Source organism: Marmota marmota, unplaced genomic scaffold (assembly GCF_001458135.2).
Source record: "Marmota marmota marmota unplaced genomic scaffold, marMar, whole genome shotgun sequence".
Lineage (NCBI taxonomy): Eukaryota > Metazoa > Chordata > Mammalia > Rodentia > Sciuridae > Marmota > Marmota marmota.
In genome coordinates, this window is record NW_025999983.1 from 3180726 (window position 1) to 3203240 (window position 22515).

Here is a 22515-nt window from a genome sequence, read left to right on the forward strand (position 1 = left end):
CACCTCCCACAATCCTCCTGCTCTTGAGGCCGATTGGCTGGGTCACGTGGGCGGAGCCAAAAAAAGTCCCCCAATGAGCAGCTCCGTGGTCTGAAAGGGCAGGGAAACAGTCCAATGAGCATCACCGCAGAGGAGCCAATCAGCTAGATGTTGCTGGGGCCGAGGAGCCAATCAGCTAGATGTTGCTGGGGCCGCTGTGAGCCAATCATCAGCCGGCAGCTGGAAGTTTGCTGGCAGCTGGAAGTTTGCTGGGGCCCCTTTGGCTGTGGCTCTCAACAGAGTGCTTTTTGTTTTATTTCTTAATGCAGTTAGATTAGGAAGTTTTGTCATCTGGTATGTCAGTTGCACTTTAATAATCATTTAAATTTCAAACATTTCTGGAGAATTGAAGTTAATATGATTGGCCTTCTATGACTTGATAGTGGTGAGATTGATAAATCATGATTATAGTTAGACAACTATTAAAAATAATACTACTCACGTTTTGTAGCACCATAGTTTTTTAGACTTAGTAAAAAAATTTTTAGTTTTCTTTATTTTTTCAAATTATTTTTTATAGTGTTGGAGATTGAACCTGAGGTACTCTACCAGTGAGCTATATCCCCAGACCTTTTACTTTGTTATTTAATTTTGAGAGAGATTTTGTGTAAACTGCTGAGGTTGCCCTTGAATTTACAGTCATTCTAAATCAGCCTCAGGAGTTGATGGGATCACAGGCATGTGCCCGTGCACCTGATTTATGATGTAGTTTTGTTTATTTTTTTCTTTCTCTTTTTTTGGTACCAGGGATTGAACTCAGGGGCAGTTAACCACGGAGCCACATCCTCAGCCCTTTTTGTATTTTTATTTAGAGAGAGGGTGTCACTAATGTGAGGCTACCTTTGAACTCATAGTCCTCCTTCCTCAGTCCCCCAAGCAGCTGGGATTACAGGCATGTACCATAGTGCCCAGCTATGATGTAGTTTTCTTATAAATAAAAGAGATATATGAATTTTGACAATCCATAAAAATTTAGTTATTTTAATTTATGGTTAAAGATAGGTGTCATAACTTAAAGATTTGTTTCTTATGTACTTGACATACATTAATTTGTGTGACAGAAAAAAATGTAATGTTAGTGATTTTTTTTTTTTGTGGGGGGTTGCACGGATTGAACCCTGGGTGTTTATCCACTGAGCCACATCCCCATCCCTTTTTATATTTTATTCTGAGAAGGGCCTTGCTAAATTACTGAGGCTATCCTTGAACTAATCCTCCTGTCTCCCAGGCTGCAGGGATTACAGGCGTCCACCACTGCTGGCTTAATGCTTGCTACTCTTTTACAATAGTGAATACTATTCCTTTGTCCTTATTTCCCTTTGCTGATGTTTCCTTTTAGGCTCTTTTGGCCAAATTTCAAAGCCTTTTTTGATTTTAATCAAATCGTTCTTTGAATCATATGCTTATGTATGTAAAAACTGGCTTACTTATTTTTAATTAAAAGTTATTAAAAGACTTTAGTATGTCATCCAGCAAATAATTATTGGGTATTGATAATATGCCAGGCCCTATTCTAGGCTGGGAATAGGAAGGTGGAGTAAAGCAAACGAAAGTGATATGTTAGCAATATAAAATAGTTTCTGTATCTATGCCTCCACCTTTCCTTAGCTTCACTTTTCCTCTGTTAGCATAGGTCTAGAAATATTAAATGGAAAATTATAGAAAGAAATAATCAATACATTTTGAATAACTTATATTATGGTATATTGTTATAAAATTTTTCTTTTATTATTATTATTATTTTTCTCCTGTTATGCCTATTTATAAATTAAACTTTATCATAGGTATGCAAATATAGAAGAAAACACTGTACATGTAGAGGTCAGCAAGGTCCTTGGCTTCAGAAAACATCTTATAGTGTATCCCCTGAGAAGAAGGTGTGACTACTGTACACCAAAGGAAGAAAATAAGGAGGAGAAAAGTCGTGTTTTTTTAAGAAGGACATTTGGCAAATTCAGAAAAGCTGACCAGTGAGACATCACTGAGGAAATGATAATTAGTCACTTAAGACCTGCAAGGTACAAGGCAATGGGCCTTTGGCACTTCTGGAGCAAGAATTTCCCAGGTAAAGGATTCAAATACATGTTTCCTGGGGCAGAGCTGTCTGTAAAGTGAGGAGGAGGGAAGGAGGGGAGGTAGAGAAGTGAGGGCAGACTGTGCGGGCCATTTATTGTGGCCTCTAAGGTTATGTGGATGATGGAGTATGACTCTGTTGGATTCAGAAGCCTTTGCAAAACTTGCTCATGTTTTCACAGCATCACTTTGTGGCTTTACAGAGAATAGACTGAAGAGGGTCAAGAGTAGTCCCAGTGAAACCATTTAGCATTTAAAACTACTGAAATAACATAGGTAAATAGAATGTGGCCTGAACTTGGTATTGAGTAACCAGACTGTAGATTTAATCCAAACAAGACTTAGAGGTTCAGAAAGGAGAGTCTTGTGGCTGACTTGAAAGATTTTGGCCTGAAAAAACAAAGAGAATGTAGTTCTTACGTACAAACGTGATAGAGAATGAATAGAAGAAGGTTTTGGACAAGATTTACTTTAGAAATACATGAATTAAACAATTCTAGATAGAATGGCATACCATGAGGGCAAATAGACTGTCTCTGACAAAAATGATTCAAATTACCATTTTTCAACTTTACAATGGTGCAAAAATGATATGCATTCAGTGGAAACTGTACAAATTTTGAATTTCCTTTCCCAGGCAGTATAATAATATTGTGATGCTGGGCAATGGCAGTGAGCTAGCTACACAATCCCTGTTGGCTACACAATCACAAAGATATGCATTATACGGGTAAATAACCAGTAGAACACATGGTTGCTAAGCTATGGTGTTGGTAGGTGAGGTGTATTAAATGCATTTTTCACTTACCAACTTACTATGCTTTATTGGAATATAAGTCCATTATGACTTGAGGGACATTTGTATTTCCAATTAATTTTCTTGTTAGATATAATAATGAACTTCACTCAGATATGTTTCTTCTTTGCTTTTCGTGTTTAGAATTGTTTTGACTGTTCTAAGTCTTTTGAATCCGTACACATTTTTGGAATAATCAGTTTCTACCAGAAAAACAGCAGGGACTGTATTGAATCTGTAGAGCAACTTGGGAGAATAAACATTCCACAACACTGAGTCTTGTAGTCCATTTCATGATATGTTTCTTCATTTAAATTTTCTTTAATTTGTATTTGCATTGTTTTAGTTTTTATTGTATTATTCTTAAATGTTGTTCAATTTATTTGTACATATTTTATGTTCATTTTTCTACATAAAAATTTTATTATTTCTACATATTCTAAGATTTTTAAAAATTATTTACTAGTGTCTGGAAAGGAATTGATTCTTGTATATTTATTTGTATCCTGTGACCTTGCGTATTTGTTCTGCTATTTTATTTTACTTTATTTTTTTGTAGATTCTTTAGGATTTTCTACCTGCCAGATGATGTATATTTATTTACAAATAAAGACTTATGATTTTTTTTCCTGAGATTTTTTTTTCTTGCCTTCTTGTATTTGTTAGAACCTTTAGTAAAATATTGAATGGAAGTAGTGAAAGCAGACATCTTTGCCCTGTCTCTAGTCTTAGGAGGAAAGTATTAGCTTTTCACTGTGAAGTATGATATTTTCTGGGATTTTCATAGCTGTATTTTCTTTAAATCAAAAAGTCCCTTCTGTCTCTATTTTGCTGAGAATTTGTGTCATGAGTAAATATTGTATTTTGTCTTCTTTTTCTGCATCTATTTGGAAGATTATAGAATTTTTGTCCTTTGTTATATTAACATATTATATTTTGTTAATTGATTTTCAGGTGTTCAACAAACCTTGCATTCCTGGGATAAGCCCCTCTTATTTTTAATGTGTTGTTGCATTTCATGTGTTAATATTTTGTAAGGACTTATGTTCTATACTCATGAGAGATACTTCTTTAGCATCAGGTAAAACTGGCCTCATGACATGAACTTATTTTTGGAAAGACTGTGTATGGAATTAGTATTATTTTCTACAAAACTATTTGTGATAATTCTCTGGAAGAAAATCATGTGCTTTTTTAAAAGTACTGATTTTCAGTGATACTGTTGACTGGCTGATCTCAGTCACACTTCCTGGGTTTACCCTCTGTGTACCTGCTGTGTCTGCTAACTGAACCTTTGATGTTACTATCTTTTATTACTTATTATCACTTAATTAGATATTTTAACATTTTCTTTATTAATTTTTATATATGACAGCAGAATGCATTACAATTCATATTACACATATAGAGCACAATTTTTCATATCTCTGGTTGTATAAAAAGTATATTCACACCAATTCGTGTCTTCATACTTGTACTTTGGAAAATTATGTCCATCACATTGCACCATCTTTTCTAACTGCCTGCTCCCCTCCCTTCCTCTTCTAACCCTCTGCCCTATCTAAAGTTCATCTACTCTTCCCATGCTCCCCCTCCCTACCTCACTATGAATCAGCCTCCTTATATCAGAGAAAACATTCAGCATTTGTTTTTTTTTTGGGATTGGCTAGCTTCACTTAGTATTATTTTCTCCAGCTTCATCCATTTACCTGCAAATGCCATGATTTTATTCTCTTTTATTGCTGAGTAATTTTCCATTGTGTAAATATGCCACTTTTTAAAATCCATTCACCTACTGAAAGGCATCTAGGTTTAGCTATTGTGAATTGTGGTGCTATAAACATTAATGTGGCTGTGTCCCTGTAGTATGCTGTTTTAAGTCCTTTGGGTATAGAACTAGGATAGGGATAGCTGGGTCAAATGGTGGTTCCATTCCCAGTTTTCCAAGAAATCTCCATACTGCTTTCCATATTGGCTGCACTAATTTGCAGTCCCACCAGCAGTGTATCAGTTCCTTTCCCCCACATCGTCGCCAACATTTATTGTTGTTTGTATTCGTAATAGCTGCCCTTCTGACAGGAGTGAGATGATGATATCTTAGAGTAGTTTTGATTTGCAGTTCTCTGACTGCTAGAGATGATGAGCATTTTTTCATATATTTGTTGATTGATTATATATCCTCTTCTGAGAAGTATCTGTTCAGGTCGTTGGCCCATTTATTGGTTGGGTTATTTGTTTTTTTTGGTGTTTAGCTTTTTGAGTTCTATATATACCTTACAGATTAGTGCTCTATCTAATGTGTGAGGGGTAAAAATTTGCTCCCAAAATATAGGTTCTCTATTCACCTAGGAAGATTGTTTCTTTCGCTGAGAAGAAACTTTTAGTTTGAATCCATACCATTTATTGATTCTTGATTGTAATTCTTGTGCTATAGGAGTCTTATTAAGGAAGTTGGGACCTAATTCCACATGTTGCAGATTTGAGCCTACTTTTTCTTCTATTAGAAGACTCTGATTTTATTCCTACGTCCTTGATTCATTTTGAATTGAGTTTTGTGCATGGTGAGAGATGGGGTTTAATTTCATTTTGTTTCATATGGATTTCCAGTTTTCCTATCATCATTTATTGAACAGGCTATCTTTTTATCCAATGCATGTTTTTGTCACCTTTGTCATACTGTAAGATAATTGTAATTTTGTGGGTTATTCTCTGTGTTTTCTATCCTGTACCATTGGTCTACCAGTCTGTTTTAGTGCCAATACCATGCTGTTTTGTTATATTGTTCTCTAGTATAGTTTCAGGTCTGGTATAGTGATGCCAACTGCTTCACTCTTCCTGCTAAGGATTGCTTTAGCTATTCTGGGTCTCTTATTTTGCCAGATGAATTTCTATTTTGATGAGGAATGCCAATGGGATTTTGATTGGAATTGCATCAAATCTATATAGTGCTTTTGATAGTATGGTCATTTTGATAATATTAATTCTGCCTATCCAAGAGCAAGGTAGATCTTTCCATCTTCTAAGGTCTTCTTTAATTTTTTTCTTAATAATTCTATAGTTTTGTTTTTGTAGATGTCTTTCACCTCTTTTGTTAGGTTGATTCCCAAGTATTCTATTTTTTTTAGACTATTATAAATGGGGTAGTATTCCTCATTTCCCTTTCAGATTATTTGTCACTGATGTACAGAAATGCCTTTGGTTTATGAGTGTTGATTTTATATTCTGCTACTTTGCTGAATTCATTTACTAGTTCTAGAAGTTTTCTGGTGGAATTTTTTGGGTCTTGTAGATATAGAATCGTTGACAAATGTTGCTAATTTGAGTTCTTCTTTACCTATCCGTATCCCTTTAATTTTTTTTGTCTGTGTAATTGCTCTGGCCAGTGTTTCAAGAACTATTTTAGATAAAAGTGGTGAAACAGGGCATCCCTGTCTTGTTCCAGTTTTTAGAGGGAATGCCTTCAATTTTTCTCCATTTAGAATGATTTTGGCCTGGGGCTTAGCGTAGATAGCCTTTACGATGTTGGGATATGTTCCTGCTATACCTAATTTTTCTAGTGTTTTGAACATGAAGGGGTGCTGTATTTTTTCAAATGCTTTCTCTGCATCTTAGTGAGATGATCATATGATTCTTATCTTTAAGTCTATTGATGTAATGAATTATATTTATTGATTTCCATATGTTGAATCAACCTTGCATCCCTGGGATGAATCCCACATGATCGTGGTGCACTATCTTTTTGATATGTTTTTGTATTTGATTTGCCAGAATTTTATTGAGGAGTTTTGCATCTAAGTTCATTAGAGATATTGGTCTGAAGTTTTCTTTCTTTGATGTGTCTTTGCCTGGTTTTGGAATCAGGGTAATATTGGCCTTATAGAATGAGTTTGGAAGTGCTCCCTCTTTTTCTATTTCCTGAAATACATTGAAGAGTTTTGGCATTAGTTCTTCTTTAAAGGTCTTGTAGAACTTGGCAGTGTATCTTTCTGGTGCTGGCCTTTTCTTGGGTGGTAGGCTTCTGATGGTGTCTTCTATTCCGTCACTTGATACAGGTGTATTTAAATTGTGTATATCATCCTGATTCAATTTGGGCAAATCACATGACTTAAGAAATTTGTCGATGCCTTCAATATCTTCTATTTCATGTGAGTACAGTTTTCAAAATAATTTCTTATTATCCTCTGTATTTCTGTAGTGTCTGATAGGTTATTACCTTTTTCATGACGTATGTTAGTAATTTGAGTTTTCTCCTTCTTCTTGTTAACGTAGCTAAGGGTCTGTCAATTTTATTTACTTTGTCAAAGAACTAACTTTTTGTTTTTCAATTGTTTTTTTTTTTATTTTGACTTCATTGATTTCAGCTCTAATTTTAATTGTTTTCTAGCTTCTAGTTCTTTTGGTGTTGATTTGTTCTTCTTTTTCTATGGCTTTGACTTGTAATGTTATGTCATTTATTTGTTGACTTTTTCTTCTTTTAAGGAATGAACTCCATGCAATGAATTTTCCTCTTAATACTGCTTTCATAGTCTCCCAGAGATTTCTATATGTTGTGTCCATGTTCTCATTTACCTCTTAAGAATTTTTTATCTCCTCCTTGAAGTGTTCTGTAACCCATTGTTTATTTAGTAGCATATTATTTAGTCTCCAGGGGTTGGAATAATTTTCATTTTTATTTTATCATTGATTTCTAATTTCATTCTATTATGATCTGATAAAATGTAGGGTAGTATTTCTACTTTTTTGGAGTTGTTAAAAGTTGCTTTGTGGCATATTATATAGTCTATTTTAGAGAAGGATTTATGTGCTTCTGAGAAGAAAGTGTATTCACTTGATGAAGGATGAAATATTCTATATATGTCCAGTTAAGTCAAAGTTATTGATTGTATTATTGAGTTCTATAGTTTCTTTGTTCAGCTTTTGTTTGGAAGATCTATCCAGTCGTGAGAGGGCTGTGTTAAAGTCACCCAATATTATTGCTTTCTTGTCAATTTGACTGTTGAACTTGAAAAGAATTTGTTTGATGAACATAGATGCTCTGTTGTTTGGGACATATATATATATGTATTTATAATTGTTATGACTTGCTGGTGTATGGTTCCCCTGGGCAGTATGTAATGTCCATCTTTATCCCTTCTGCTTAGCTTTGACTTGAAATCTACTTTACGAGGATGTAAACCCCTGCTTGCCTCTGTAGTCCATGGAGTGGTATGATTTTTCCCAGTCTTTCACTTTTAGTCTGTGTATGTCTTATTAGATGAGTCTCTTGGAGGCAGCATATTATTGGGTCTTTTTTTTTTTTTTTTTTTTTAATCTACTCTGCTAGCCTGTGTCGTTTGATTGGTGCTTTTAGGCCATTAACATTCAATTATTGAGATATGGTTTGTATTTGTTTATTTTTGTTATTTACTTATTTTCTTCTTTGATTAGTTTTTCCTTTAGGGTGCTAACTGCCTCTGCTGATTTTCATTATTGTTTTTTGTTTTCTCTTCCTGGAATATTTTGCCAAGGATGTTTTGTAATGCCGGTTTTCTCGCTGTAAATTCTTTTAACTTTTGTTTATCATTGAAGGTTTTTTATTTCATCAGCAAATCTAAAGCCTAATTTTGCTGGATACAAGATTCTTGGTTGGCATCCATTTTCTTTCAGAGCTTGATTATGTTGTTCCAGGATCTTTTAGCTTTCAGGGTCTGTGTTGAAAAATCTTCCGTTATCCTAGTTGGTTCCCCACTTTTTGTAATTTGATTCCTTTCTCTTGTGGCTTTTAATACTCTCTCCTTATCTGTACGTAGGGCATTTTCATTATAATGTGTCTTGGTGTGGATCTGTTGTGATTTTTGTACATTTGGCATCCTATAGGCTTCTTGAATTTGGTTTTCCAATTCATTCTTCATGTTTGGAAAGTTTTCTGATATTATTTCATTGAAGAGATTATTTATTTCTTTGGTTTGGAACTCTATGCCTTCCTCTATTTCAATGACTCTTAAATTTTGGTCGAATATTTCTTGAATGTTCTGCTCATGGTTTCTTACCATTATCTACTATGTGGTCAACATTCTTTTCAAGATTATATATTTTGTCTTCATGTCTGATGTCCTGTTTTCCAAGGGTCTACTCTGTTGGTGATGCTTTCATTTGAACTTTTAATTTGGTTTATTGTTTGTTTCATTTCAAGGATTTCTGGTTTTTTTTGAACCTTTATCTACCTGTTCAGGTGATCTTTTGCTTCCTGTATTTGTTTATGTAGCTCCTTGTCGAAATCTTTTGTTGTCTGTATTTGCTCTCTTATACCATCCTTCAATTCACAGAACATTTTAATCATGTACACCCTGAACTCCTTCTCTGTCATTTCTTCTGCTGTGGTTGCCATGGATTCTAATAATGTGGTATCTTGATTTGTTTGGGCACCTTCTCCCGTTGTCTTTTCATGTTGCTTGTGTGTCTTCCCTTCAAGCTCTGTGGGTCCGGGGTGTTATTGTTTTTACCCTGTAGGTTGTAGTGTTCCTGTAGGGTTCCAGTACCTCTCCCTTGTGGGAAAGGACAACATTAACAGATCCCAATATCAACAATATACCAATTATGAACAGTTAATTGCTATTAAGATGTTTACAGTTTGGTGACAATGTACAGAAATGTTGAATTTGTTTATTTTCTATAAGTAGATTTGTAAAAGGTTTACTTCCTGACAGTGGATAATGAACTGGGGGTGAGGTGCAGGATGATATGCTGAGGAGGTAGGATGTGAGGTTGTAGGGTTAATATATCTTAGGAAGTGTGAAAGGAAACCTAATGAAGAGGTTAGTAGCAAGAGAAGAGACAGGAAGTAATTTGGGGTAGACAATTATGTGGGAAGACAGTAGAGTACAGAAAACAAACACACATATATGTAGAAAAATAAAGGATGTTAAATTGTAAAAATTTCAGGGAAAAAGAAAAAGAAAAAAAGGGCATATACAACACACCTATAGTACATTATTCAGATGTCCCAATCCTCAAAATCCTAATGCATGTAAAATTCTTGATTTCACATATGTTGGGTATGTGAGAGCGGGAGGATAGAGGTAAAGAAGAAGAGGAGAAAAAAAAATTCTTGAAGGAAGAAACCAGGATTGTTGGTAGTTTTAGAGATTAGTATCTTTCCTGCTTCCCTTCCCATCCAATAGGTGTGGTTGTCTGTTGTTAGCTACTACCTCTGCCCTCAGGATGGTGAAGGTAACCAGGGTGGGAAGGCTGGTCCTGGTGCAGGACGCCTGGACGTGCCCAGTTCCTGGTCTGTTAGTCTTTAAACTTTTGCCCTGTTTCCCTCTCCCTTAGCAGTTAGTTTCTAATTGAGGGACCCCTCTCATCAGGGCTCCTGTGGGCAGCACCCTAGTTGCACTGCGCACCGGTCCCACTGAGAGCTGTTTTATGTTGGGCAGATACTGTGCTGGATGACCACCATGGGGTGGAGGTGGGGTTTGGAAACCAGGTACCTGGTCAGCTGGAGTTCCAATCTGGGAGCTGCCCCCACCAAACATGGTGACGAAGGTGAGCCAAATTGGAGGCAGTTTGCTTCCAGCATGGGGGTGTCAGGTGGGGTAGGGGGAGCAGGGTGATGGCGTTGTGCGATGTGTTCAGAGATGAGCTCTGTGACATTCATACTGCAGCTTTGGCTGCCTTCAGAGTCTGTGAGATGCCCTCGGGTGCAGGTAGATTACCGTGTAGGGAACTATGGTAGTAACTGTGGATTGGAGTCCCAAGATTGGAGGTAACCCGAGGAGCCTCTTGTTGGTAGATAGGGGTCCACAGGGGAGTAGCAGAGATCCTGTGGGTAGGTAGCAGCTGAGTGTCCGGCGTGGGAGCAGAGTGGTGTCTGCAGTGGTGCTGACAGGTGATCCTGCTAGGGTGCTCATGAGGCCTTCCTGGGCTAGAACTTCCAGAGTCAGGTGTCAGGAGTCAGGAGACCTACTCGAACACTAAGGCCCAGAGCCAGGCTTGGGGGCACAGAAATGCTGGTGATTTCTGCGCAAGAGCAGCTGTGTAGGGGTCCTCTATCACTCTCAGAGAAGCACTATTTCCACTAGTTGAGACCCGGGTCACGGAGCACCACAGAGCCTCCCTTTGGCCTGCCATCTTGGATTCACAGTATTTTAACATTTTATTCTTTAAAAGTTTAGATTTACATTATCTGATAATACTTTGCCATTTATTGCTGTTTAAAATTTAAGCAAATTGAAAATACTTTTAAAAACTCCATTATTGTAGCACAAATTGAAGCAATTTTGGTCTTGTGTGCTGTCACGGGACTGACTTCTTAACATTCACATGCATCTCTTTTGGGCAACCTGCTTTCAGTCTCTGGGGTGTTACAGGAGATGGACACAGCCTCCCAGGGCTTTCCCAACTGCTCAGTGTGCTCACTGGGAATCCCGTACCTACTGCCTCCTGTGCTGTGGTGACTGTATCACTCCATGTTTGGGTGCTGATGTGTAATTTGGCAAAATGGAGAAGAGAGATGTCATATCCTGAGTTGTGCATTCTTGCACCAATTTTTTTTTTTTTTTTTTTACAACTTTAATGTTTGTTGGCAGATTTTTTGCGAAATGGTTAAGGGTAACATAGTTATATTGTGTTTTTTATTAACTGGATTAACAATAAAATCCAACATGGGAAGATTCATTTTCTGCTGCCTCATAACAAAACACCGTAAATTTAGATAAATTTAGTGACTTAAAATAACACCCGTTTATTGCCTCCCTGTTATATAGAACAACAGTCTGGTCTCATGTGACTAGTTTTAAGACTAAAATTAAAGTGTCATCCGTACTTAGTTCTCATCTGGAGGCTCTAGGGAAAGCTCTGCTTTCAAACTCATTCCTGTCATTTCATTGGGAGAATTCGGGTTAAAGACTGAGGTCCCTGTTTACTTACTAGCTGTCACTGGGATCTCTTTTTAGCTCCCAGGCTTTGCTGCATTTCTTGGCATGCTACTCTATCTTCAAGCCAACAATGACTGACTCTTCAAGTCTTTCTTATACTGTGAATCTCAGGTTTCTTTTCCTGTAAGCAGGAGAATACTGTTTGTTATTAAAGTGTCCATGTGATAGGATCAGGCCCAGTTGGATATCTCTAAGACCACTTTGAGGGACAGGATGTTCTATTAAGGGAGTAAAATCCATCCTCGCCGTAGTTTTGAGGGTCATGGAAAGTGTAGAAACCAGGAGAAGTTTTAGGGAGCTGTTTTTTAGAATTCAGCCTCTCACAAAAGGCTATTCTTGTTTTATTGTATCTGTGGTTTTGAATTTTGATGATATTTATAAAGAGGGGATTGATTTGAAAGTCTTACTGTACAATTCAGGTGATAAGACATACTCATGCTTGTTTTTAATTTCTAGGATGACTTTCTTATGGGACAGTGTATAATTTTGTTTTATCATTTTTAAAAATGAAGTACAGAACAAAGATGGGAATTAACATTTTCTTTGCCATATTGGTTGCAATGCAGAATTTCTGGGAGATTTCATTCATTTGCATATCTTCAGTTTTTAAAAAAATCAATATGAATGACTTTTACAAGTATTCCTCCTATTTTCTTCTTTTGAGCTGGAAATTTAAAATTCCTACATTTTACTCTAAATTCACCAGGCAGATGTCCCATAGGAAATGGTATTTCAGCAGATCCCAAACCAAAGTCACTTTCTTTTCCATGAATCATTTCCTACCTCTTATATTTTAAATCCTGTACTGTCGTCACTGTCGCCACTCAAGGTAGAGACTGTGCAGTCTCCTTGGACATATCCTCCTTCATCATTGCCTTTAAATGTTTCCAGTTCCTGTTGGCTAGGGTTGCCCTGCATTGAGAGCATTTTTAAAGTTGGTAAGGTTAGGGTTATTGTTATGTTATTGAGTATCAGTTACATAGATATGCCTGGTTCACAGTAGGCATTTATTGAGTGAATGAAATAATTTCAACATTCAGAATTAGTCATGTGAGCCATACTTTGTTCTGTTAATGTGTTCCTGTCAATCTTAGAATGTGGTTGTGGATCTATTTCTTTATTCATCCTCATTTCTTTTAGTTTTCTGATTCATCTTAAAGTACAATATAATGCTTGATATGTAGATAGACTTTCATAATATTTTAAATGAATTACATTGAATTTGAAAAGTATAAATAGTACTATTTTAGAGGAAGTCTAAAAAAATAACATTTCTGGATGAACTTATAAAGAAGGTATTTTTTAGCAAAGAAAAAAGTATGACTTCAGCTCATTCTGAGAAGACTTACATATATTTTGCTTATTTTTTTCAAATCTGTCAGTCATGGTTTTTAAAAACCCCTTTTGTACAGGGAAAAAGGTTTGGTTTATAGAAATGCCTGACATTTGCGACTCACATATTTTCACTTTTAGGGCATTATTTTAAAACTTTGAGTAAACAAAAATGTAGATGTGATACTTACATTATTTTGGCAGGGTATAAAACGGCCATTAAAAATTAAAATTACAGTTGCTGTTCTGTTTGTCTTATCTAAATTGATTTCTGAAACAGTGGCTATGGAAGTTATAATGATTCTGTTCATATATTTATTATATTTATTATATCAGTCTCTTTGTGGGGATTCTTCTCTTCATTCTCCCTGCCCCCCCCCCCCCAAAGATTTAATTATATCACATAAAACATGTTTTCTTTCCTATGTAAAAGATTTTAGTGTGTCCTTAAAACAATGCGTTTGACTCTCTGGTTTATTTCGTGGGAGCATTTAACAGAATTTTTTTTTTTTTTTTTAATTTTCAGTGCTTCACTGAAAATTCCAGTGGTTAGTGACAGACTTTAAATTCCTGTTGTTATTTGAAATATGGAAGACTATTCTAGATTTCCAGGCAAGGTTGTTCTTGTCCTTTGGTAGCTGAAACATTTGTTCACCCTTCTATGGTATGTGTTGTGGCTAAGGGGCAGAAGGTATTTACTTAGCATTAGGCTCATTTGCATTTCATGGCTGTTGTCTAGCATTTGAGAAATAACTTTCATTTTCAGGTGACTAGATTTAATCTTAATCATTTGGTTAATAGTAGACTATGTGGATCATGTTAATAATATATATTCTACCTGTTCCTAATTTCTGACTACTTGTGTCTTTGCTCTATATTAACTATCCCAGCTTGAAAATCATTTGAACAATGTTACCATCGTCTAAACAGGGAACTTTAATCATTCCAGCTGTCTTCAAGGCAAAAGTCTTTGTTGGATCACTTCCATTTTTACCCCTTGTTTTTTTCCCCTTTCCGGTTATTCTCCTTTAATTCATTAATAAATTTGTCTGAGAATAGTCCTCAGGTTTGCTTGTAGATTCACCTTCAGATTTGCCCTCCAATATTTGCCTAATTGGTTGGATCCAGTCTTGGACACCTGTCCCTGTGTGGTCCTGTTCTTCCTTTTTTTTTTTTTTTTTGGCAGTACGGAGGATTCTGGAGATTGAATCCAGAGGCACTCAGCTGCTGAACTGCACAGCCATTTTTATCTGTTATTTTGGGAAAGGGTGCCTCTGGAATAGCTGAGGTTATAGGCATGTACTGCCATGCCTGGCTTCCACTTGGTTTCTGTGAGGTGACTTTGAGGTACACATTCTGATTAATATGGTGATTAGACAGACAGTTTCTGGATTTCACAGGTTTCATCTTATGCACTCATGGATGTATCTGAAGCATTAACTATTCTGAAACAAAACTAAATGAAGTGTTCCTAAATGTGGGCAAATAAGAGGCTTGAAAAGTCATATGACATTTTCTAATAGGCATTTCTCACAATCTTAAATCTCATATTTCTTGACATAAATGTGTTCATTATTTTGGTGAAGATGGATATTATTGAAATAATTACTCATTAATCACTTAGTTTAGATCTTTGCATGTATTATAACCCTATGGAGTAATTACTGTTATGAATCTCATATTTTTATACAAGGACAATGAAGCTTAGAGTGTTACTTGACTCCCCAAGTAACTTAAAGTCTGGTTACTCAGAGCCCTGGGTCTCCCACCAGGTCACTGTAGATTTGGAACTATGTTTGAGCTGAAGAAATTGGGAGTACTGCATCTGAACGTCTGTCCCTCTTGTGCACTTCACTGTGGAGGTGCAGCTGTGAGCCACAGAAATGTCAATTGTGGTGATCTTAAGCTTATTCTTAATAGTTCTACTTGAAATGATTGTTTTCATCTTTATATAACTTTGAGCAGTTCAGGTTTATGGTTGGATTTCTCAGTTAAAAAAAACAACAACTTTCATTGATGTCCTCAGCTGGGAAAAAACAGTTAATTTCACTTTGGTTTAGAAAGGGATCAGTATGGGACTTACTTTCTGACAAATGCAAACTATGAACGTTGGAAACAATGTCTTCTCAGGGAAGGTTCCCTGAGGCTGTTAATTCACATGAGATTATTGATTAGTTAGGTCAGAAGACTACTGCTAGTACATTAAGCCAAGGCTTAGCAAATGTCTGCTTTTTAGATTAGAGGCAAACCTCCTTTCAGGGAATGTACCTGGTTAGAAAGATATTATTAAAGTATTAAGGTGATTATACACACACACACACACACACACACCACACAAACACACACACACACACACACGGGAGGTAAGGATAATTATAATAAGGCATTTATATTTGTTTTGCATCCTATTTTTCCTCTTTGGTTAAAAAGAATGGTATCAGTGTTTATGGAGTTTAACAAAATCTAAAGAAATCTCTTATTCCTTCATTTCCATTATATCTTTATAGTTATTTATATCTGTCATGTAATAATCTTTCATTGCAATAAAAGACTTTGCTGTTTTAAATACAGCCCCCAAAATGAAATTTAGAGCCTATTAATGTCTTCCCTTATCTGATAAGTGGTTAGAAGGAACTTCTGTATAAATCCATGGTCATAAACTGTGTATATGTGTATGTGTGTGTATGTTTTACTGGGGATTTAACCTAGGTGCACTCTACCACTTAGCTATGCCCCAGCCCTTTTTATTTTTATTTGAGACAGGTTCTTGCTAGGTTGCTGAGACTGGCCTTGAACTTGAGGTTTTTCTGTTTGAGACTCCCAAATTGCTGGGATCACAGGTGTGCATCACTGTGCCAGGTAGCCATAAACTTTCTTGTAAAGGGTGATGTGTAATACATAGGAATGTATTTGCAGAATTGGTGTAGTGTTATATGCAGGCTCAGAGAACGTGCTTTAGGACCTGGGATTACTGATGAGTATTATCTGTGATCTTGTAGAAGTGGGCAGTTTCTAGCAAACATATCCCTACTACTCCTTCCCAATTTTCTCTGAAATCACAAGAGACAATGACTTACTCATTGATGAATTTACTTAATGATGATAGTCCTGGCGTTGGCGGGGGGAGGACAGAATCACTGCTAAGTTTGGTAGTTTTCTAGGACTCACAGGTTTCCGCGTACAGTTGTGTTCATGACTAAGATCTATCACAGTAAAAGTATGGTGAGGAGAGGGAAAGGCACACTGGCAGAAGTCCAGGGGAGAGCTGGCTTGGGCTTCCAGGAGTTCTTCGTGGAGTCCTTCAGAAATGCTTTTCCCCTAGCAGCTTGTGTAAAGTGTCCTACAGGGAAGCGTGTTAGAGGCTTGCTACCCAGGCTTTTATTTGGGGGCTAGTCAAGCGGACAGGTTCCAGAGTTTCAGACACTCAGAGGAAAAGCAGGTGTGAATAGGCCGCGTTGTTCGCGCGGTGCCTTTAGTTAGCCTTGGCCTGGGAACTCTCCCAGAGCCAAATTCCCAGATGCTAGGGGGGCCAGCAGGGGAAGATCCTTTCTACAGAGAGGACGCTGAGGCTGCTAGGTGAATTCCTTTCTGCACAATGCCAGGCCCTGTGCTATGTGGAGAATGAGGCAGATCAGTTTTGCCCTCACAGAGTTTCTAGTCTAGCTGGAGCGACTGAAGTTCTATTAGCGCCTACTCAGTAAATAGGAGGTTTCACCTGGTGATGAGTGAGCCCACACTCGGGGCAGTGTACAGGGCAGACCAGTGCAACAAGGCTTCCAGGTGCAGTATGCAGTTAGTAGAGGGGCCTCTCCGGTGAAGGGGGGAAGGGAACTGGCAGCCAAGACCTTGAGGGGGAGGGCAAAGATGAAGGGAACTTGGGAGGAAGGGAGGTCATTTCTATTGACTCTTCCTTTCTGTACTAAATTAGACTTATTTTCATGATAAGCCTTGTGAGTTCAGGGAGTTTTCTGCACAATGTTTCTTTCTGTCTAATTTACCAAATTTGTAAGATTTAGCAGTCAGATTTTTAAATTTATAACTTGAGGTAAAAAGTGTAAAGTAAAATTCCAAATTGAAGGTGACGCTAATAGCAAAGTCATAAAGTATAATAATCTAAGACAAGAGAAACTGTGGAAAAACAATAGTCAGTTTGGGTTTATGAAATAACTTCTGGGCTTGCATCTTTGTTCCAGTCCTGATTGTTGTTCTTGTGGCCAATAGAAAATTAATTCAATTTCACAGTGACTCTGCTTCATTTTCTTATTTTATACCTGAAACTATAATTCAGGGTTTGTCAAATGTTTGTTACATTTCCTGTTTGCCCGATGCATGAAACTTGTTAATTTTTTTTTATTTTATACATGACAGTGGAATGCATTACAATTCTTATTGCACATATAGAGCACAATTTTTCATATCTCTGGTTGTATACATAGTATATTCACACCAATGTGTGTCTTCATACCTGTACTTTGGATAATAATGATCATCACGTTCCACCATCATTATAACCCCATGCCCCCTCCCTTCCCCTCCAACCCCTCTGCCCTATCTGGAGTTCATCTATTCCTCCCATGCTTCTGCTCCCGATGCATGATACTTTGTGGCTTAACTGAGCTATTGTGTGTGATGTGTGTAGCGTGGTATCTTTTACATATGTAGGAAACACTACAGTAAGGCCATCTGCTGCTAAGGATTGTTTGTTAATAACAAATGCTGTTAGCTGTTCTATGTTTTTGGTAGGGAAGGGGCTTACATAGTTGGAGTATAGATGCTAAGAAAGTAAATATTCCTAAAGAGAAGGTGTAAAAAGTTGGATTTGGGGATTCTAAAGGCAAAAAATTGATTTAAAAATTATTCCTCTGTAATCTTCATTAGCTTCTGGATAATGGAAGGTTTATATAGATGCATATATGTATGTGTTCCTAGAAGAACAATTACATGTCATTTAGGAGAATACACATGTGTACATATACACAGATTAGTAAGAACACTGTGTTAAGCAGTGTGACAGTCCAGGATTGCTTAGTATGGCACATGATACTTGTGCTTGACAGATTTTGTGTTAAAGTGCTAAAATAATTTATCTTGCAGTATATACTAAGAAAATTTACTTCTTCTGATATTCATTTTGGAACTCTCTTGAAACTAATAAGAATTTTAAAGTAATCTGTATATACACTCAGCTCTGAAGTGTGTGGAGACTACGAGGATCTCTCGGGCTGCCAAGAGTTTGAAGTCCCTGGGTCTCTTCTCACTGGAAACCAAGTATAGGAGCTTTGCCATATTGGAGGGAGCATTTTATAGCTACAGAATTTTTTTTTCTTAAACATCTGTTTGAAGTTGGACTGTTATCTGGTTTCCTGAAATATTAATTATTAATTCCTGGGTTCATACATGACAAAAACAAAGCAAAAACAAATAAACCAAAATTTCCTAACCTGTTTTATTTAGTAACATCCAGAGTAAGCAGCAGTAATGCCCACAGAAATCTTGTATCAAACTAAATCTTTATACTCCGTCATCTGCTCCTCATTGGGCATGAATTTTAGCTGCACACAGTTTAGCTGTTTTTTGACAATTGTACATGGAATTTTTAAAAATCTACTTAAGAATTAGACTAAATCTTTAAAAAGATGAAAATGATTTTACTTACTGCTCATACCTAGACTAGATAGAGGGAATTATAAAATTGAGAATATTAGTGTGGTAAATCAGAGAAAGGGTTATTAGTCATGTATTCCTTGAATTAAAAAAATAAGGTTTATTGTAATCCAACTGAATTTAGCTATAGTGAGATAATGGGAATTTAACTTTGTCCCCTTTTCTGTGACAGGGCATGGGACAGAGAGCTTGAGGATATGATACCTACTTTGACATGACACCTACTTCTTAACCTTGAGAATTCTCTTAAGGTTAAGAAGACCTGGGTGAAGGTAGTTTAAGGGGCTTATGAAATGGAAGTTTGGGGACCAGGGTGCAGGTGCCTCCATGTTAAAGGGGGAGCATGCTAGACTTCTGCCATGTGTTCTGACTGCTTCTTTAATACCACAGAAAAGAAGGATTCTTCTCCATACTCAGGATAGTAGAGTTACCAATTGAAAACTACTGCTTTTCCTTTTTCCAACAATGTGTCTTTTAGTATCTATAAGTTAGACATTTAAATTTACCCTCAGAATTATTTAAAACAATAATTCTTTAGCCTCTGATTTGATAGTTATTCTTAAAAAGAACTTTTATGGATATTCAGATACAACACTTAGAAACAATAAGTGCTTCAGGATTTATAGGGGATCTCCTTTATCAGAATAATAAATTGTTATGGTAACAGGTTTTTAATCAGTGGCTGCTTCAGGTTTATCTTACGTATTTTCTCATTGTATCCTAAAATCAGGTATAGGCTGAAGCTTTTTGAGCTCTGATTTGAAATCACAAATCAAAAATCTCACTTAACCTCCTGTAACAGGATGCAGTTAAAATACAGGCATATTAAAATACTGTAGAACATTATTTTCAGGCTGTGCGTATTTGAGGTGTATATGAAACAAAAATGTGTTTCATGTTTTGAATTAGGTTTTGTCCCAATATATCTCATTATGTGTATGAAAATATTTCAAAATCTGAAAAAAAATTGAAATTCAAACCTTTCTGTTTTCAAGCATTTTGAATAAGGAATACTCTACCTGAATTGGAGACCAAAAACTGTGGGCTGCATGTTCTGCTTGATACTAGGATATTGTTAGCTCCAGGCTCTGTCTACTAATATAACAAGACAAAGTTTATATGTGTGCTAATTGTATATATATGTGTATATCTACCAATATTAAACCAGCATCTGTGAAGTCACATGTGAGTTTGTATTGATATTTCCAAATCTATTACCATGTGGATCAATCTCAATTTCTCCTCCTGTCCTGGTATGTATACTATCCGAATTGTTAGCTCTTCCCCACTGGGCTAAAAGCTTTAGCCACTAGAGCACAGAGCTTATGTATAGGTTTTTGTTTGTTTGTTTGTTTGTTTTTGCATTTGGTCTTACAGACTCTGCTCATTCCCAGAGTTATGTTGATCAATACCTTATCCTTATCCCTTCTATTCCCTTCAGTGAGATTGTTTCCTACATTTGTAGTACCTTTAGATTTTTTTTGTAAGATTCTTTTTTCTATCCCTGATCTTGAAAGTGTTTTTAAAAGTTTGTGCATATTATACATATTATAGTTTAGTCTTTGTGCTGTGAAGTTTTATGGGTTTTGACAAATGGCTTAGTGTCTCATATTCACTATTACAGTACAATATGGAATATTTTTATCACCCTAAAATATTCCTGTGTTGCATCCATTCAGTCTTTCTCCCTTCTCTTTGAAACTTTGCAAATATTGATTGTTTACTATCTCTGTAGTTTAGCTTTTTTTTTTTTTTTTTTAGGTACCAGGGATTGAACTCAATGGCACTTGACTACTAAACCACATCCCCAGTCCTGTTTTGCATTTTATTTAGAGATAGGTCTCACTGAGTTGCTTAGTTTCTCACTTTTTTCTGAGACTGACTTTGAACTCACAATCCTGTCTTAGCCTCCCAAGGTGCTTGGATTACAGGCATGCGCCAACATGTCCTCCTAGGACATGTAGCCTTTTTAGAATGTGTGTAGTTGCAATTATATAATATGTAGACTGCAAGCCTGGATGTGTTTCCTCCTAACAGTATGTATTTAAGACCCCTCCATGTCATTTCATGACTCGTTAGCTGTTTTCTTTTTTATTGCCTGATCACAGTTATATAGATGTACCACAGTTTGTGTAGATGCTTATTAGAGGACAGCTTGGATGCTTTCAGATTTAGTTGATTATGAATAAAGCTGTCCATAAACATTCTCAAACAGGGTTTCATGCGGGCATGAGTCTTTATATCAGTTGAATGTTGCCTAGTATGATCAGGTGTTGTTGTGTGATTGTTAGGGAATACAGAAAGTATTAGTAGTAGTAGAATCTTTTTTTTTTTTTTAACTTCAACTAATGGCAAATGAGTATCTTTTTGTACATTTGTTTGTCATGTGTTTATTTTCTTTGGTGAGTTGTCTATTTAGAATTTTGGCTTATTTTTAAATTGTGCTGTTTTCTTCTTGTTTTTAGTTTTTAGTTCTTTGTATGTTTTGGATGCAAGTCTTTTATCAGACATTTAACTTGACAGTAGGACTCTATGATAATGCATTGAGAGGAAAGGAGATGACAAAGAAAGATATGTCAGTTATGATGAAACTCCCACCCTAGATTTCTGAGAAATTGGGGAGTAAAAGAAACAGAAAAATAGTAATTGAGAGTTAAATCTCTTTGGGGAAGAAGTGGGAAGATGATTCCTTTAGTTTTGACCAAGATGTTCCATCTTGAGCTGATATGAGAGTACCCAAGCCCAGGAGATGGGAGGAAGGGAGACTCCAGCACACACTGTAGTGTCATCATCATGGACTGTTGAGGAGGAAGCAGAAATCAAGGTCAATTACAATGTTAGGATACGAACTAAGGTGATGTGCCATGAATGTTGCAGAGGGAGGTGTCAAGGAGTTAAGCGTGGAATATGTTCAACTGTGGCAGACACAGTCAAAGACAATATGACATGTGCATTGTTTTTTTGAAGGTCGGGTAGGTGACCATCCTTTGGTATCTAGGCATACAACTTGCTTCACCAGGCAAGCACATTCTTATGTAATTAATCTCTTGTCCTTGGTATCTTGTAGAATTCTCAAACTGAATTTTACTGTGTCACACGAATTGAATCATTAGTGTGCTCTTTTGCCCCTGGGTAAAACATAGATGGTTCATGTTTTTCTTTCCTCTATTCCAGTGTTCAGGGAGGTGTGGAGGTTGGGTGTGGAAACTAGCTACTGACTGTGCTGAAAGAAATCCTTTGCCTTCTCAGAGATACCATTCTGTTGCAGAATCCTAACAGTTGTGACTTTAGTTCCCAGCAGAATTAATTATTAACACATATGAATTCTGTCTGTTTGGGAAAACATACAGCCTACTCTAGAGTCATCAAGTTATGCTTCCTTTCCTCCTTTGCTGTCTTGAAGTACAATTTTCCATTGCCCTTTTCACTAAAACGTCCCTAAAGACAAGTCATTTATTGAAACAATCCACAGAGAAGTTGCGGTATTAAAAAACAGTTATCCTCACCAAGAATAATTATTCATATCCTATTTGTGTTTGGGATTAATTTGAAAACATGTAGTTTTATATGTTCAATATGAAAACATGTATGAGTATTTTGTTTGAGAATCTTATGTATATTCAGCTGTTATCTGTGACTGTGAAAATTATTTCAATGAAACTCACTCTGTACGTAGAATATAAAAAGTATTCTGAA

General features: G+C 36.5%; 1 protein-coding gene across 8 annotated transcripts in view; it reads left to right on the top strand.

The window, feature by feature from the left end:
• Pde10a (phosphodiesterase 10A) overlaps positions 1 to 22515 on the top strand; it is a 522815-nt gene that overhangs the window by 351939 nt on the left and 148361 nt on the right. Inside the window, exon 1 of one of the 8 annotated variants that reach the window (XM_048805852.1) lies at positions 1824 to 2104. The exons of the other annotated variants lie outside the window; for them this stretch is intronic. Coding sequence (XP_048661809.1) covers positions 2029 to 2104 — 76 coding nt within the window. The 5' untranslated portion in view covers positions 1824 to 2028. Of the gene's footprint in view, positions 1 to 1823; positions 2105 to 22515 lie in introns of those variants that run through there. 8 annotated transcript variants of the gene reach the window in all.